This window comes from Lepus europaeus, chromosome 13, assembly GCF_033115175.1.
Source record: "Lepus europaeus isolate LE1 chromosome 13, mLepTim1.pri, whole genome shotgun sequence".
NCBI classification, from domain to species: Eukaryota; Metazoa; Chordata; class Mammalia; order Lagomorpha; family Leporidae; genus Lepus; species Lepus europaeus.
In genome coordinates this window covers 35,262,480-35,280,625 of record NC_084839.1, presented here as the reverse complement: position 1 = coordinate 35,280,625, position 18,146 = coordinate 35,262,480, and the positions used below count along the sequence as shown (strand labels likewise).

The following is an 18,146-nucleotide window of genomic DNA, read 5'->3' as shown; positions in this document are numbered from 1 at the left end:
CTTCCTTTGCCGTTGGTTCACCCTCCAATAAGCTTTTATACACACTTATTGAATGAATGAATGAGAAAAGAAAATTTGCTTCTAATATGGCCCCTAATTTTACCAAAGAGCTCCCAGAAAGAAAAACAAAAAAAGGCATGTTTCCATGATAACTATTAAGTGGCCTTAAAGAGAAAATTCTTATATTTGGCTGCTATGGGAAAAGGCAAGATTTCTAGTCTTGTTGCTAAGACCAACAGTCTCTTATCAGCAGGGAACTAGAAGAAGGGCCCACCTTGAAATAGTTTAGGGAATTCTTCATCTCAGTAACTTTTTCTTCCATGGAACATCGGCAGCTCTTAACCTTCTCTTCCAAAGCATATTCTCCATGCTGAATTCTTGTCAGTTCTTGCATTGCTTCTGTGAATCCAGTTTTGAGTTCCGAGGCTAGGGCCTGCAACTAAATAAGGCATGACAAGTGAATTTACTTTGCTATAAATTACTACATATGGCACCATTTGTCCCTGGAATTTTTCTTTTGTTTGAGCAATCAGGCTCCTGCAAACTTACAGATTTTACTAGTATACTAAAGTTTGGATAACTGAAGGCAACCTTGGCCTCACTCACATAGGGAAGACTGTCTTGTTTATACAGCACATGCTAAATGTTGATATGTGAAAAACAAGCAAGCAATTAATTAAGATTACTCCTTGGGCCAGCATTGTGGCATAGCAGGTTAAGCCTCTGCCTGCGATGCCAGCATCCCATATGGTACCTGTTTGTGTCCCAGCTGCTCCACTTCCCATCCAGCTCCCTGCTAATGGCCTGGGAAAGCAGAGGAAGATGGCCCAAGTGCTTGGGCCCCTGCACCCACATGGGCTACCTGGAAGAAGCTCCTGGTTTCAGATCAGCCATTGTGGCCATTTGGGGAGTGAACCAGATGGAAGATCTCTCTGTCTCTCCCTCTGTAATTTTGCCTTTCAAATAAATAAATAAACCTTTTTTAAAAAGAGATATTCCTGCAAGCTACTATTTGTTTTGAAAGGAGATTTACTTGGAAAATAATATATTCATGTATAAGACAATCTTGATCTAGCAATTCTTGAAATTCAGTGTGAGAAGATGAGGACATTCAGTTTTTTTTTTTTTTTCTTAAGCAAGTAAAGGATAAAAATAATAACAACTGGCCGGCACCATGGCTCAACAGGTTAATCCTCTGCCTAGCGGCACCGGCACACCAGGTTCTAGTCCCAGTCGGGGCACTGGATTCTGTCCCGGTTGCCCCTCTTCCAGGCCAGCTCTCTGCTATGGCCCGGGAGTGCAGTGGAGGATGGCCCAAGTGCTTGGGCCCTGCACCCCATAGGAGACCAGGAGAAGCACCTGGCTCCTGGCTTTGGATCAGCGAGGTGCGCCGGCCGTGGCGGCCATTGGAGGGTGAACCAAGGCAAAGGAAGACCTTTTTCTCTGTCTCTCTCTCTCTCTCACTGTCCACTCTGCCTGTCAAAAATTTAAAAAAAAAAAAAAAAAAGAATAACAACTAAATATTACTGAGAGTTTCTTTGAAAATGAAGACTTTCATTTTAAAAAATATTCTTGGGTGGCACCATGAAAAAGAAGGTAATGATTCCTTATTCTGGAACTGGCACAGTGGTGCAGTATGTTAAACCACTCCTGCAAAACTGGATCCCATACGAGCACTAGTTCCAGTCCTGGCTGCTCCACTTCCAATCCAGCTCCCTGCTAATGCACCTGGGAAAGCAGTACAAGATGATTCAAGTATTTGGGCCCCTCCAGGCTCTTGGCTTCTGCCTGGCCCAGCCCCAGCCCTTGTGGCCATCTAGAAAGTGAACCAGCAGATGGAAGATCTCTGTCTCTCTCTATATATATCTCCCTTCCCCTCCCCCCCCACTGCCCCTGCCCTGTAACTCTGCTTTTCAAATAAATAAATAAATCTTTTTTTTTAAAGGAGGTACTGGCATTTTCAATGACACTGGGCTTTGATGCATAAGGAAGACACAGAAATAGCTAAAATGGAAGGAGCTCAGCATGTTGGTGGTAATGGTATCATCTTCAGCAGTCAAGCCTGGTTATGTAGCAGTGCACACACACTGAACTACATTGTCAACTTGCATACCATGAAAAAGTATCAATTTTGGAGTCAGGGAACAAATCCTAGCCACAAGTACTAAGACCTTAGGCAAGTTGGTTAACCTCTTTCTAGCAGTTTTTTCTTCCATAAAATAGTTAATAGTATCTATTTCACAGAGCTATATTGAGAATTATGTTAGTAAATGAAGCTAAAGTGCCTACCACAGCACATGCTTAGTGCATGTGTGTTCAATAAATTTTAATTCTTTTCCCCTGTAGGCAGCAAGTCGAAAATTAAGCACAAATAGAAATATAGAGAAAATGGAGCACTTCTAAAATTCAGTTTTATTTATTGAGCAAATAAAAAAAGCATTTTCAACAGACAGTAAGTTAAGAATATAATGACAATGAGCTAATAACAACATTACTTTCTTGACATTTATGATCTTGTACTCTGCTAAGTAGAGGATCTTTGCTCTACATCCCTCTTTAAAATAGTATTGTTTAAGGTTTATTCTATCATTAAGAATTTCCACCAAGGAATGAAAGGCCTGTACATTTCTAAACATTTTCAGAATCAGGATGTCCAAACAACTCCAGCTTGCAATGGCACCTCCCACTATAAAACATCATATTTTTAAAAGTCAGTGCTTCGTGGTTCACTGTGCTTCACAAACGGCTGCTTTCTAGAACTGGTGGCAGGGATAAATAAGAGGTCCCAAAAAGATCATTTCGAAGATGGACCTGCCAAGCAGGACCTGCAAAGTGTTTGGGGACAGGAAGATTAGGAAGTAGTATGAATAGGTTTTCATTCCAATCATTTTTACTTATAATTAATCTTTGTGGTAGATTTTCGGCACATGCCCTACTCCAGTCATAATGATGGCTTAACTCACCAGATCAACTACTTTCTAATCAAGCAATTTTCTTTATGTAAATTCATCTTCTATGAACAAAATAAACAACACTGATGGTTATGTAAAGTCAAAGCAAAATGTATGCAGGTTTTAAAATTGAAGGAAGTACACTTGGCATTCAGTGTCCTCACATGCATTTTGGTTTCCTACTTGGGAAGAAAAGGGAACCACTATCCAACAGAAATAGGTTTCATCATCACTGCTCCCTCAGGTGGATGTGTGAAGTTTCCCCTAAAGTCAACTTAGGGTAAAAGATTTCTCCTCACCTGTAGAGCCCCAGCTCTCAAAAACAAAGAACTATCAGAATGATTCCCTAACAGGCACGTTCTACATGGACTCTTGGAACTCTGGAACTGTTGTGAGCTGGGAGCACTTTTCTCACCATGTACTCAAGCTTCTTTGAGCCCCTTAGGTATTTTCTATTGAAGTAACTCTTCTGCTTTATGAACAACTTCACAGCCAGGGAGGGGAAGCCATCCTAAGCTCAATGACACACCTGAGACAACAAGCCATTCTTAAGATGCTTAGGGCTCTTCATTTCTGTAGCTACTTCAGATTGGTGTTATGTTCCAGGATCAACCCGGCCACTCCTTTGTGAATACAAAATACCAGGAAGACAGGGTCTTAACATCTTTTCTTGGCTCTCTCTTCAGCTTTCTCATTTGACATCCCACACCCCACCCCAAGGATTAGAAATGGTTTCTACCTTGTTCTCCAGCGAGTTGAACACGTTCCTCATCTCGTTGATTTTTTCATGGAGCTGCTCTAGAGAGGTTATGATCCCTCCATCCTGCCGCTGGAGGCGGGCTCCCACGGGAGGTAGGTTCAGGGAAGACTTGTACTTCGAGGCCTAGGGTACCACAGAGGGCTTCTTAGGCTCAAAGAAATGGGGGAGGAGAGTCCGAATTCTTCCTATTTCCTGCTCTTAATTTCTGTTTCTCTGGCTTCCTTCCTTTTTTTGGCTTCTTAACTCTTCTTAAGATGAATTTTGGTTAATGTCTTCCTTTTTTTTTTTCCACCTAAATCCCTCAGGCCTCAAAGCTAAATGTGCCTCAATTTTCACTTGCTGTTTTTTACACAGACTTCCCCTTCCTTTCTGCCACATTACCAAGGTCAGGAGGCTACTATGAAGCAAATTCCAGAGTCTGGCCTGTACCTTGGGAAGTCTACAAAGTCATAAATGTCAAGGTTCGGGAAACTTTCACAATGCAGGCCAAATTTCTACAACACTCAGTTCTCTAACAGCAAAAGCCCAAGTGTTTTTGAAATAGTACATGATGGCAAGGATGCCAAGGTAACTGCTTGGGTTTTCTCCTAAACCATGAAGAAGAAACCAAGAATCTTAGTTTTTCTGCCAAATTCCACCTGCAAGTTTTAGGCCTCTTTATTGATCCCCAGCAACAAAATGATCTAGAAGACAAAATGAGCAGCAAGTTGAATTTTGAGAGTAAATTTTCCTATTTACTCTTCTACATTCTTTGCAGAAGTCGTCCCTGAAAATCATTTTTATGGGTCCTTTCGAAGTGGGTGTGAAGACTGGTATTCTGGAAATTTATTTTACTGATTCCTGGATGCACCAAAGGCCAAGAAGAGTTAACTTCTCTGATGTCAGCAGGACATTCCTCAATGGCAAAAAAACTGAGGCTCAATGGGCACTTACAAATTCTAGAAAACTTTCAATAGCAGGTTTGATGATGAAACCTATTAGTGTAGGACTGGTTCCCATTATTTTTTAATTAGAAGTCCTTTTGGCAGATAACTTATTTTCTTAGTTTACCTTCATTACAGAGAAAAATAAAGAAGAAAAAAAAAAGAATCATCCCAAATCTCATTACTTCAATGTAACCATTAACATTTATATTCCATTTTAGTCCATGCAGATATAAAATTCATATGGCTGAAATTACACTAAAGATACATTTGTATTCTGTCCCTTCCATTTATTATCTAAGATTGCTGTAAGCCCTTTTCCAAAGCTTTCCAATTTGTTCTTTAAGTCTATTTTTAATGGCTACAAAATATTCCATCATACAGAATATGCCAGAGTTTACCTGTCCCCTTATTTTTATTGAAAATTTATAGTTTATAGTTTTTCAATATTATAATGAAATATGTTGTTAAATAATGCTTTTTACTTAAATCTTTGCATATATTTCAGATTATTTCCCTAGGATGAATTCCTGAATATGAAATCACTATGAGTTAAAGATAATAGGTAATACTTGACTCAAAGGAAAATAGATTATATTGCAGGGAGCAATATATTCAATTAATTTATAATTATATAAAATATATTTGGCCAGGGGTTTTGAAAAGTTATAATGCTAATGGTTGCATATCCTCTGGAACATTCTGCATGATATCACATCTCTTGCCTTAACGATGGGACCCCTTCTCATGTTAACAGAATTATAATTTTAAAAATACATAAGCAAAATGAACTATTTAAGGGTAAAACAAAATCACCTGACTCTGGAAAAGATACCAATGTTTTTCAAAAGGTGTATGTATAGTGGACAAAAGATGAGAGAAAAATGAATACATTTGAGTTCAAAGAAGAGAAAATATACTGAGCCTACAAACCCAACAGGTAGAGGTAGTTGGAATATTCACACTGATTCCACTGTTCTGGTTTTCATTTTATCTGGAATGAACTCATCTCCTGCTGAATTCTGTAACTTGATTTGGGTTACTGTGCCTTACTGTTATCAACAAGGTCAAATCTACCCAAAGGTTATGGGACGGGGAGCCAGTGATGAATTGAACATCATAACACATTTTTTGCATTTAATCCAATAATAATCCTAAAAATGTCTACAAATTTACATACACTCACAAAAATTAAAGATCATTAATTATTTTATTACTTGCTAATTAGGCAGTCAAAAAATAATACTTTTTATTTTCATCATTGATTCTTTGAGCCTGAACATTTTCTTCTGTTTATTAGCCATTTATAATTTAACTTTGGTAAATTGCATTATTTGTCCATTTTCTACAGGGGTCTTAGAAGTTTCCTTTTTTTTTTAACCTTCGTGAACTGCACTTATCTATCATTAAAGCTTTGAAATATCTGTTGTAAATATCTTTCCAATTGTTTATTTGCCTTTGAATTTTTAAAAATTTTTTTATGTTGGAAAAAATTTAAATGATAATGTGGGTGAATTCTCAAACTCTTTTCTTTATGATTTTTTCCAGTAATTTTTACTTAGAAAGACACTTCACATCCAGAAACAAAATATTAACTTATTCTCAAATTTTGTTTAATTTTTAAATGTCTTACCCTTTGATCCACTATGGAGTTTGCTTTTTATTAGGTAATGAAGCCAGGATCTCTTCTTTTTTTTCCCAAAAAATCAGAAAATTTTTCCCAACACTGTTTGGCACCATATTGGATAACTTCATGAACTCTTTGGCTCAAAGCAATGTACATATCTTGTAGATAGATATTTGTTCATTCAACTAATATTTATTGAATGTGTATTATATTCCAGCATTATACTTCATGCTGAGAATACAATAGAGAGTAAAATGGACTAAATCCCTGCCCTTAGAGCTTACATTCTAGATAAGAAGACAGACAACAAAAGTATAAACATGTTAACATATACAATAATGTCAGGTAGGGCTAAAATCTATCAAGAAAATAAAATAAATAGATGGAGAATTGGTGAAATTTCTCATTTGACTCAGATATCCTTCTTTCTAGTATAGATTTTATTCTGTTATAGTTAACTCCCCTCCTCTTCCCTCCTTCCTCTTCCTTTTCTTCTTTCTTTAGGTCTCCTTCTTCATCTTTAGGTTAAATGTTGCTTGGAGTAAACAGACTGGGGTTAGGAAGAGTTCTTTTGAAACAAGATTGGGGTAAAACAGTGTCACCGAGGTCATATAGACCAACTTGATTTCCACCACATCATGTGTTCCACTGTGAACAGATGTACTTGGATTTGTGAAACAGTGAGATAATGAGGCCATCCCCTCTGCAGCTATATTTAGCCAACATTCAGGGAGTGACCTACATAAAATCTATAACAGACCTTAAATCACACCTGAGTTTAAAGAGGTACCCACACTCATCCGGATGCCATACACAGGTCAGATGTGAACACAAGGATGCAGGCAGGGAAAGCATTGCAAGGTCTTAGACCAGTGAGGCATCAAACCAGCACTGAGTGAAGACCCACTCCTGCTTCCACACCTTTGTACAAGCTGGCCCCCTACCTCAAACAACCTGCCCCACATCCACTGGTCAGATGATCAACTTGTCCTCTCTTGCCTGGTTCAAATCTTCCAGTCAATACTCATTCATTCCTTCCTCACAGAATTTTACCAGTGTCTCTATGTTAATGCTTTTCATAACCTGCCTTGGATGAGCTATTTATTGTATGTCTTTTCCAGGTTTTGGACACTTAAAAATCAAAGACAATGTCTATTTCATCTGTTTAATATCCCATTAGGCCAACAAGTAGATTTTGTGCTAAGTAACTGCTCAATACAGATGTGTTAGATTGAAACGGGGTTGGTTCCTCTATGCTCTGTCATTTCGGGTCTAAGAGCATGGTTGAACTGTTTCACAGTCCTGTGCTGGTTTTCCCTAATTGGGTCCACAGCAACAATCACTTGCATGACATTTCTGGGAACTTAACTGTTGTTTTCACTTCACTATCACTTAAACTCTACAAATCTAAATCACATTTCCCCTAAACTAGCTACTCCTTTGGATTCCTATATTTCTGCTTGAGAGATCACTCCTCTTTCTGGTTACCAGGGCTTCAAATCTTAGAGCAACTTTGAAAGAACACTTTCTCCCAACTCCTACGAAGCCCTGTTAATTCTTTCTTCCTTTTCATGTATTCCAGACAACACTGGCTGAAGTCTAGAGAGGAACATAGATTTTTCTATTCCAAGCTGTTCTTATATTACAATAATAATTATTATTATATATATGTTATATATATAATAATAAGAATAAACTTCCATGACTTTCAAGGGCAGAAGTTTACATCGAATTTATAATTGGAAGAAAGAAGCCAAGTAAGTACTAGTTAGAAAGCCAAACAAGAAACACATGTCTCTTGGTGCAAAGATGTTTCGCAGAACTTTCATCTTCCTTGTAAATTAAATTATGCCCACCATTTATAAGTAGCTTAACACAACAATATTTGAACTTTTGCAATGTTAGCCATTTCAAGTCTCAATTCTTGCTGCTAGACTAGGGAACCAAGAAAAACAGAACTTGTCCTCTTCTCCCAGTGGAAATATTATTGTGCAGTGCGATGGCCAAGGTGATAGTGGCAAAGGACAACAAAAGCAGAGTGGGGAGAGGCAGCAGTGCTTCATTTTATCAACCATATAACTTGTCCTTCTGTAATCAGTTCTCTCAAAAATACACAGTCCCCTCTGTGCTGCCTACCTCAGAGTCTTGTGAAGAGAACAAATGCAATGATGCATGCAGGAACACTTGTAAGAGCTAAAAGTCTCTGTACATAAAGGACAGTCATCACTATTACACACAGGAACACTTCAAACAATCTGTTTGTCTTTACCTGGTAAATCTGTGTGGAAGGATTATTCACTGGCATGTGTTCATTGTCTCCTGTAGGAAGAAAGAGTGCTGTTCAGTTGACACAGCTCATTCTGTCCCTGTCGTCTTCAGATACATGCAGGGAACAAGGCAACATACAGAATCCTCTATCTGTGCCTGACACAGAGATAGTGCACATGACAAGAAACTAATGATTCAAGAGGAACAAAATATAAGCTGGGTAGGTGGTGCTTATAATTCACATCCTGACCCAAACCATACCTACCTGATATAACTGTTAGAGGAGACATCAATGTGCTACTGATGTGAATAAGTTTCTCAACAAAATGAATGATTAAATAGCCAGAGGGAATGCCTAAGAAGTGTCTCCTTCATGTTCCTGGGGTTGACTGAAGTTCACCTGAAGGGCCAGTTCTACAGTCAGGAAGGCTGCTCTTCACCAGGTACCTGTCCCGTCAACACTTATAATCTCAGCAGCATGCCATAAAATGTCCCTTTCTTCTCCTATGATCCTTGCCAAATATCTCAACTCTGTCCTTCTGTCACTGCCAAGATCAGCTAAGGGAATCCTGTCGGGCAAGAGAACTGATGGGGGGATTTGGCAATGGAAGGTTTCTGGGAAAGATACGGGCAGAAAGAAAACACTACCATCAGCACTAGAGATTGAGAAGCAGAGGACAAGCTCAAAGGAAGGAGCAGGTACAACCATTTACAACCTAGAGAGAAAAAAAGGTTGCCCTAGAATGTACCTTTCAGAACCATTGTCGGTTGGCCATGAAGATGAGGCAAACCAGGTAAAATATTCAGTTCATTGCTCATCCATTTAGCTACTTCTCCATCATGTCACACTGCCTCAGTCAAGCAGTTTACTGACAAAATATCTGGTTGCAAATATTTGTGTGGATAAAGACCATGTTTTCTTAAGTCATGGTGGTACTGGAAAGCTCTCCTTAGCAAAGAGTTCAGTACGCTAAATTCATAAATAATAAATATACTATATCCCAAAAGCCCTGTACAATGGCAAAGACCTAGGACTGGGAAACAGAGGCCAGGATCTTAGAATTTGACACTTTTTAGTGGCCTGAGTTCTCTGCAACATGCTTCTAGGGTAGCCTAGAAAGTGCAGCTGTCTGTCAGTTAAAGCCGTATCTTGGCCTTACTCAGCATGTTGTTATGAAACAGTTCTAAAGTTATTGATTTATATATATATATATATATATAAAATAAAAACTCACACTAAATTATAGACATACATATGTACAATATTTCCCAGTTTCCAGCACCAAGTCTATGTTCTTCATGGTCATTACATGATGGTAGAGAAATGAGAATAATCCAAGTTAATATATTGTCATATTTTGAGACAGTGTCAAGATAAGATTAAACCCTACACTTCTTGAATTTCGAGCCTCTAAAGGAAGACGTAACAAAAATCTGACCTTGCTTTGTTTTGGTTTTTTCCATGGTGCCTGTTTCTTCTCTCCTCCAACTTATTCTTCAACATTGCATCATCATCGTCCTGGATCAGGCCACCTCCTCTTCCCTGCCCCTGTCAACAGAAATAAAGAGTAGAGGATAGTAAACAGAACCAGCAAAGAAACTGCACTAATTTTGTGTTAACTTAAAAAGTTGAAACAAACACAGCTTGAGGTTTATGTGATTTGGTTTCAGAATGTTAAGTTGAGTAAATATTTAGCTTAATACTTAAAGGTAAATTCATTTTATGAACAAGTATGAAATTCATTACTTAAGATTATGGAAATTTTTAATATATTATACTCTTTTCTGGGTCAAATTAATTTAGACACATTGAATTTACTAGTAGGTTATAGTTTAAGGAAATTGTCTTAAGAAAAACCTTGAGCAAGTATGAAGGCCAAAGCACCTATTTCTATTTCAGTGCCTTCTTTGATGTCTTTTCCCCACTTTCAGCATCTGGCAGACTCTTCCACACGCAGGAGATGCTTACCGAATATGGCCTTGCTGTCTTGACCAGTAGACACTGAGCTAAGGTTCAGAATGCAGCATCAACACACATGCAGTAAAGAGTTTTCAAATATTGGCCTTCTTCATAACCATCAACATTTCAACCCTTTCCTAGTGTTTGGGGAACTCCTCCATCACACAAGGGGTGAGCGCATGCCTCCCACTATAGAGACTGTATGTGTCAGTTATCCTAGCCTCCCGGCAGCTAAACATGATCTATGCCATGACACTCAGATGCACCCACCCCAGCTGACACTGGCTATTGCAGAAGGATATCCGAAGGCGAATGTACTTCATGTACTTCTTCCTTTCTAGGCGATAAAAAGAGTTGCTAAGACAGCAGTGGCAGCAAGGGTAGTGGTAGTGACCATTATTTTGGGAGATAGTTTAGGAAACTTGTGGTGCTCTCCTCCCCAGAACAGTTACACTATATGACTTGGAGCATTGTTGCTGGCCATATAACCCCAAACTTGGCTCTCCAGTCTCCCAGTGATTCTATCCCATACCCTTTCAACAGATTCCTTTAATGCTTAAATCAGCCAGAGTTGTTTTCTATTGTTGCAACTAAGAAACCTGATTGAAATAATCAAAATATATTAACGCTATCCAAGATTGAGAAAACACAGTTTAAACTTCATTCATGACTCTAGAGAAGGCAAATAAAACCATTACTGACAAAATGCAGGTCAGTAGTTTCCTCAGGCTAGAGGTGGGGGATGATTGGGAAGAGGCAAAGGGAACTTTTTAGTGTTATAGAATGTTCTATCACTTAATTGTATTAGTGGTGCACAGGTACATAAATCTGTCAAAATTCATTGAATGTATATTTTAATTGAGCACAATTATCTTGTAAGTATTATACCTTAAGAGAGTCAGCTTTCCCTGTCATCATCATCTGTTTTTACTGCTTGCTAATCTTTCTTCTTTGGAATGTTTTACATAATTGTTAATAGAGTTTACCTAAAATTTTGCATCTACATTTTCTACTTATGGTATAGCAAAAACATTTAATTTTCTCTTAAAAATTGGATCATTATTATGGCTGCTTGAGTTGAGGGTATACTGTTCCTTCCCACCCACAAGCAATGTTAACAATCTCTGGTGTTCTTCCATTCTCATATAAACATAAATCTAGAAAATGTAACTATGGGATGGGGTTTGTCATTGTAGGTTGACACTTCTCTGCTTTTTTTTTTTTCAAGATTTACTTATGTATTTGAAAGGCAGAGCTACAGAGAGAGAAGGAGAGTCAGAGAAAGAGATCTTCCATCACTCTCCAAATGGCTGCAATGACCAATGGCCAAAGCCAGGAGCCAGGAGCTTCTTCCAGATCTACCGCATGGGTGGCAGGGGCCCACAGACATGGGCTATCTTCTGCTACTTTCTCAGGGAACAGGGAGCTGCATTAGAAGTGGGGCAGCTGGAACCTGAATTGGCACCCATATGGGATACCAGCACTGCAGGCCATGGTTTAACCCGTTGGGCCCCAATGCCAGCCTCCATCTCTCTACTTCTTATCTTCTCACTTAATACATTGTGGCAATCTCTCCAAGTGAATTGGTATAGATCTAAGTAATTATTATTAAATGGTTGAACAGTATTCCTTGGTGTGAAGGAACTGTATTAATCATTCCCATAGTGATGGCCATCATCTTTATTTCTAGATTTTACCACTGCAAAAAAGGCCACAACAAACATCTTGGTACAGGAGCCTTATATATTGTTGCTTTTTCTTTAATAGTGTTTCAATAGATGTTGCTAGGCTGCTTTCCAAAAATGGTTTTAATTATTCTCCTTTTTTCTAGAAGCATTGTATGAATACCTTTTTCCCTGCATCCCAGCCACTAGTGGATATTAACATTTTAGTTCTGTCAGTCAGATGAGTGATAAGTGGTATTTCATAGTTAAATCTTCTGAGAGCTAATGCTGTTGAGCTTCTTTCCTACATTTACTGAACATTTCGATTAGATCCTCTGCAAATTGTCTATTCCTCTGATGTGTCTACTTTTCTATTGGATTGTCTGCCTTTTCCTTAAAAATTAGTAAGAGCTTTTAGATAATAGAAATTAATTCTCTGTTTGTTACATATTATATTTTCCCCTTCTATCTTTTTGACTTTTGACTTTGTAGACACTTTTGCTACTGAAATATTTTAAAATTTATAGTCAAAACATTTTTTCCTTAATTGCATTGTGTTTCTTGAGTTAGTTTAAGAGCTGCAACTTCAAGATTTTTCTGAATTTTTCTGAATTTTTTTCAAGTTTTTTTCTAACTTTTTAGAAGTGGTTAATTTGTCTGCAACTTGATTTTATGTATGGCATAAAGGAATATTCCACTTCCTTATCGTCTGGTGGATAGCTACAAGCCAACTGTTAATACTTTTTTTATAATTATTCTTTTCCTGACATTCATTTTTCTTTTTTTTTTCATTTATTAAACTTTTATTTAATGAATATAAATTTCCAAAGTACAGCTTATGGATTACAATGGCTTCCCCCCTCCCATAACTTCCCTCCTGCCCGCAACCCTCCCCTTTCCCGCTCCCTCTCCCCTTCCATTCACATCAAGATTCATTTTCAATTCTCTTTATATACAGAAGATCAGTTTAGTATACATTAGGTAAAGATTTCAACAGTTTGCCCCATATAGCAACACAAGGTGAAAAAACTACCACTGGAGTACTAGTTATAGCATTAAATAACAGTGTACAGCACATTAAAGACAGAGATCCTACATAATATTTTTTTTAATTAATCAATTTTCTATGCCATTTCCAATTTAACACCAGGTTGTTTTTTTTTCATTTCCAATTATCTTTATATACAGAAGATCGATTCAGTATATAATTAGTAAAGACCTCATCAGTGTGTACCCACACAGAAACACAAAGTGTAAAAATACTGTTTCAGTACTAGTAATAGCATCACTGCACATTAGACAACACATTAAGGACAGATCCCACATGGGGTGTAAGTACACAGTGACTCCTGTTGCTGACTTAACAATTTGACACTCCTGTTCATGGCGTCAGTAATCTCCCTAGGCTCTAGTCATGAGTTGTCAGGGCTATGGAAGCCTTTAGAGTTCTCTGACTTTGATCTTATTCCGATAGGGTCATAGTCAAAGTGGAAATTCTCTCCTCCCTTCGGAGAAAGGTACCTCCTTCTTTGATGGCCCCATTCTTTCCACTGGGATCTCACTCACAGAGATCTTTCATTTAGGTCTTTTTTCTTTTCCATGGTATCTTGGCTTTCCATGCCTACAATACTCTCATGGGCTCTTCAGCCAGATCCGAATGCTTAAGGGCTGATTCTGAGGCCTGAGTGTTGTTTAGGACATCTGCCATTCTATGAGTCTGCTGTGTATCCCGCTTCCCATGTTGGATCCTTCTCTCCCTTTTTGATTCTATCAGTTAGTATTAGCAGACACTTGTCTTGTTTGTGTGATCCCTTTGACTCTTAGACCTATCAGAGCCATCAATTGTGAACTGAAATTGATCACTTGGACTAGTGAGATGGCATTGTTACATGCCACCTGGATGGGATTGTGTTGGAATCCCCTGGCACATTTCTAACTCCACCATTTGTGGTAAGTCCGATTGAGCATGTCCCAAACTGTACATCTCCTCCCTCTCTTTTTCCACTCTTAAATTTAACAGGGATCACTTTTCAGTTAAAATTTAAACACCTAAGAATAATTGTGTGTTAATTAAAGAGTTCAACCACTAGTACTAGAACAACAACAACAACAACAAATACTAAAAAGGATAAAGTATTACATTGTACATCTAGAGTCAGGACAAGAGCTGATCAGGTCATTGTTTCTTATAGCTGACATTCATTTTTCCATATGAACAAATGAACTCCAAGATAATTTCACTATCTAATTAGTGAAAAATGAGATTCCTTTTTTTTTTTTTTTTTTTTTTTTTTTTGGGCAGGCAGAGTGGACAGTGACAGAGAAAGACAGAGAGAAAGGTCTTCCTTTTCCGTTGGTTCACCCCCAATGGCCGCTGCGGCCATTGCGCCGCGCTGATCCAAAGCCAGGAGCCAGGTGCTTCTCCTGGTCTCCCATGCAGGTGCAGGGCCCAAGGACCTGGGCCATCCTCTACTGCATTCCCGGGCCACAGCAGAGAGCTGGCCTGGAAGAGGAGCAACTGGGACAGAATCCGGCACCCTGACCGGGACTAGAACCCGGTGTGCTGGTGCTGCAGGCGGAGGATTAGCCTATTGAGCCATGGCGCCGACCAAAAATGAGATTCTTATGGAGTTGCACTAGGTTTATCTATTAACTTGGGAGAATTAATAGTTGCCTTACATTGAATCCTGCCATCCAAGAACAATGTAATTCTGTTCATTTTCTGGTTCTTGTTTTAGATCCTTCAATTAAATTTTGTGGTTTTCCTCTTTTTTAAAAATTTATTTGTAAGGAAGAATTACAGAGAGGGGTTAAAAGAAAGAGAGAGAGAGAACATCTTTCATCTGCTGGTTCACTCCCCAAATGACTGCAACGGCTTAGAGTTGGCCATGCCAAAGCCAGGAACCAGGAGATTCTTCCAGGCTCCCACATGGATACAGGGGCTCAAGGACTTGGGTCATCTTCCACTGCTTTCTCAGGCACATTAGCTGGATTGGAAGTGGAGGAGCCAAGTCTGGAAGCTGCACCCATATGGGATGCCAGCACTGCAAGTGGAGGCTTATCCCACTACTCCACGATGCCAGCCCCTGTGGTTTTCCTCTTAAGGGTACCACATTCTTGTGCGTGTGAAATTTATTCTAAAGTATTTTATAGATTTTATTGCCATGGTGAATAACATTTTGCCCATTTTCCTGTATAGCTAGCTTTTGTAGTGTCTATTTTTTGTGTATTTATTTTATATTCAGCCACCATACCAAAGTCCTTTATCAATTATGGAATTAAACATGAGTATTTCCTGATTTTCTGTGTGATTTTTACCCTTATTTTCAAACAGTAATACCAGGTGTCTCATTGTCCTTATCTTACTGTTTTGCTAAAGGTTTCAGCATGTTTACCAGAAATGGTACAGTGGACGTAATTATCATTTTCTCAATTTAATGTAAATGGCTTTATAATACTTTAGAACATTTGCTATTTTTGGTATATAGTAGTTTGCTTTTAGTCCCACTTTACTATAATTCCTTATTAGGTATAGATGCTGGATTTTATTAGACACTTGAGCAACTATTAATAGAGTTGTTTTTTTCTCCTTCATCTTGTAAGCAATTATGCTTATTTGCTGATGTTGCATCATCCTGATATGCTTAGAGTGTCTGCTTGGTCATAGGATATAGTGTAGTTCTTTTGGTACACTGCTGGATTCTGGCTGTTAATATTTAACTTTTTAAAAAAGATTTCTTATTTGCTTGAAAGTCAGAGTTACAGAGAGCACAAGAGAGACAGAGACAGAGAGGTCTTCCATTCATTGGTTCACTCCCAGCAATGGCCGGGACTGCGCCAGACCTAAGCCAGGAGCCAAGAGTTTCCTCCAGGTCTCCCACATGGGTGCAGGGGCCCAAGGACTTGAGCCATCTTCCACTGCTTTCCCAGGTGCATTAGCAGGGAGCTGGATTTGGAAGTGGAGCAGCCAGGACATGAACTGGCACCTATATGGGACACCAGCATCCCAGGCAGTGGCTTTACCTGATACACCAAAATGTTGGCCCCAATATTTAGATGTTTTTGCAACAATAATCAAAAGCAGTTTTGATCCTTGGAGAGTATACTGTTTGTTTTTTCATTCTATTTAATTTTTTCATTAAGGTTATGCCAGCCTTAATGAAGTAGACAGTTTTCCTTCTTTTTTCTATAAGCAAGGACATTTTCAGTTACATTGGAATTGTTTGTTCTTTAAAAGATACTATAGCATAGCTATGATCCTGGTGCCTTTTTTAAAAAAGTAGGTGGATCTTTAAAACCTTTTCAAATTCTTCAAAAGTAATTAGTCTTCTCAACTTTTCTACTTAATTTTGTCTTCTATATTTTCCAAAGAAAGCATGTATTTCCTTAAGTTTTTCAAGTTTGTTGATAGATCTTAAATATTTTTCCATATGTTATATAAGAAATAGTAGAAAGGGAATTAATATGTACTGAACAGCTACTATGTACCAAGTACTATGCCTCATGTTTTATTTATATTGTCATGTTTAATTGAAGCCTCATAATGCATGTTGAGCATGTATCATTGTTTGCATTTTATAGATGAGAGTATTGAAACTTAGGAAAATGAGGTAATAATACACTCAGGATCATGGATTAAGAAATGGCAGAGGGAGCAAGAATTAGAATTCAGGTCTGTGTGATTTCAGAACTGGCACTTTTATTATTCCTGACTTCCTCCAATTAGTTTCACAATGATTATATCTACTTGCTGGAAAATAGTTGCTCTGGGAAATGTATCATTTTATTTCCTTCCTCCAATATTATTAGGATAGTTTTCTAGTTTTTATTGTTAATAAATGATATTAAAAGGAATGTATCCTTCCTTTTTCATATTTAGGATTTCGTTTTCTCAAGAGGCTAGGTATCCCAAAGGGAATTTCTAGATTGAAGACTATGGTCATTAATGAATAACACATATTGAAAGGCAAAGTTTAAAAAGGAGAATGACAACAAGATTATATAGAAAAGTACATTTCTGTGGGAAAAAACCTTACTACATTACAAAACGTCCTTTGAGACCCTGCTTACAGTCTGCTTTCCATATGTATTAGGAATCCCTCACTCTCTGAGTCCAGGAAGTCTTTATTCTACCCTGAACAGCCCTTGTCTCGCTGCTTACTTTCGAACAAATAACCTTTGGATGTTATCACATTCTTCTCCCCAAGTTTACATGGCTTCTTCTCCTTCCTTTTCACCGTGCAGGACCAAATGCTAAGTTTTTAAGTCCATTGGTCTCTCAGTCACACCTGATCAGGATATAGACCAATGACCTTCAATTCGTACTCAAAGGTCCCCAGGCTTTCCTGAGTGCCCTGCGGAACAGAGAGGAAGCCACCAATGGCATTCTGGGCCCTCCTCCCCATCCCCTTTTGTCAGAGTTGCTCTGTGCTTGTCTGGTTCATATACCATAGATTTTGGGGAAGGGTTGCCTTTTATTTATTTATTTATTTTTGACAGGCAGAGTGGACAGTGAGAGAGAGAGAGACAGAGAGAAAGGTCTTCCTTTTCCTTTGGTTCACCCCCCAATGGCCGCTGCGGCCGGCGCATTGCGCTGATCTGAAGCCAGGAGCCAGGTGCTTCTCCTGGTCTCCCATGCAGGTGCAGGGCCCAAGCACTTGGGCCATCCTCCACTGCCTTCCCGGGCCACAGCAGAGAGCTGGCCTGGAAGAGGGGCAACCAGGACAGAATCTGGCACCCTGACCAGGACTAGAACCCTGTGTGCTGGCACTGCAGGCGGAGGATTAGCCTATTGAACCGGGGCACCAGCCAAGGGTTACCTTTTAAATCAGTTTTCTGCTTTTTAAAAACAAAGATTCTAAAATTATTGACATAGAGAAATAGAAACGTTGAAACATTTACCTAGGAAGTTAAAACCAGATATTCATGAAGTCAATTTAAAATTATTTACTAATAAAGCTAATAGAAACCTAAAAAATACCAAAAACTCTCCC

The 18,146-nt window shown here is 38.6% G+C and overlaps 1 protein-coding gene across 2 annotated transcripts in view; it reads right to left on the bottom strand.

Annotated features, from left to right (window-relative positions):
* Positions 1-10,038, bottom strand: part of ARHGEF33 (Rho guanine nucleotide exchange factor 33) — a 65,003-nt gene extending 54,965 nt beyond the window's left edge. For both annotated transcript variants that reach the window (XM_062210182.1, XM_062210183.1), the window contains exons 1-3: positions 9,969-10,038; positions 8,531-8,580; positions 275-439 (exon numbers count right to left, since the gene is read on the bottom strand). In XM_062210182.1, coding sequence (XP_062066166.1) covers positions 275-439; positions 8,531-8,580; positions 9,969-9,993 — 240 coding nt within the window. In that variant the 5' untranslated portion in view covers positions 9,994-10,038. The remainder of the gene's footprint in view (positions 1-274; positions 440-8,530; positions 8,581-9,968) is intronic.
* Between the last annotated feature and the right edge of the window lie 8,108 nt (positions 10,039-18,146).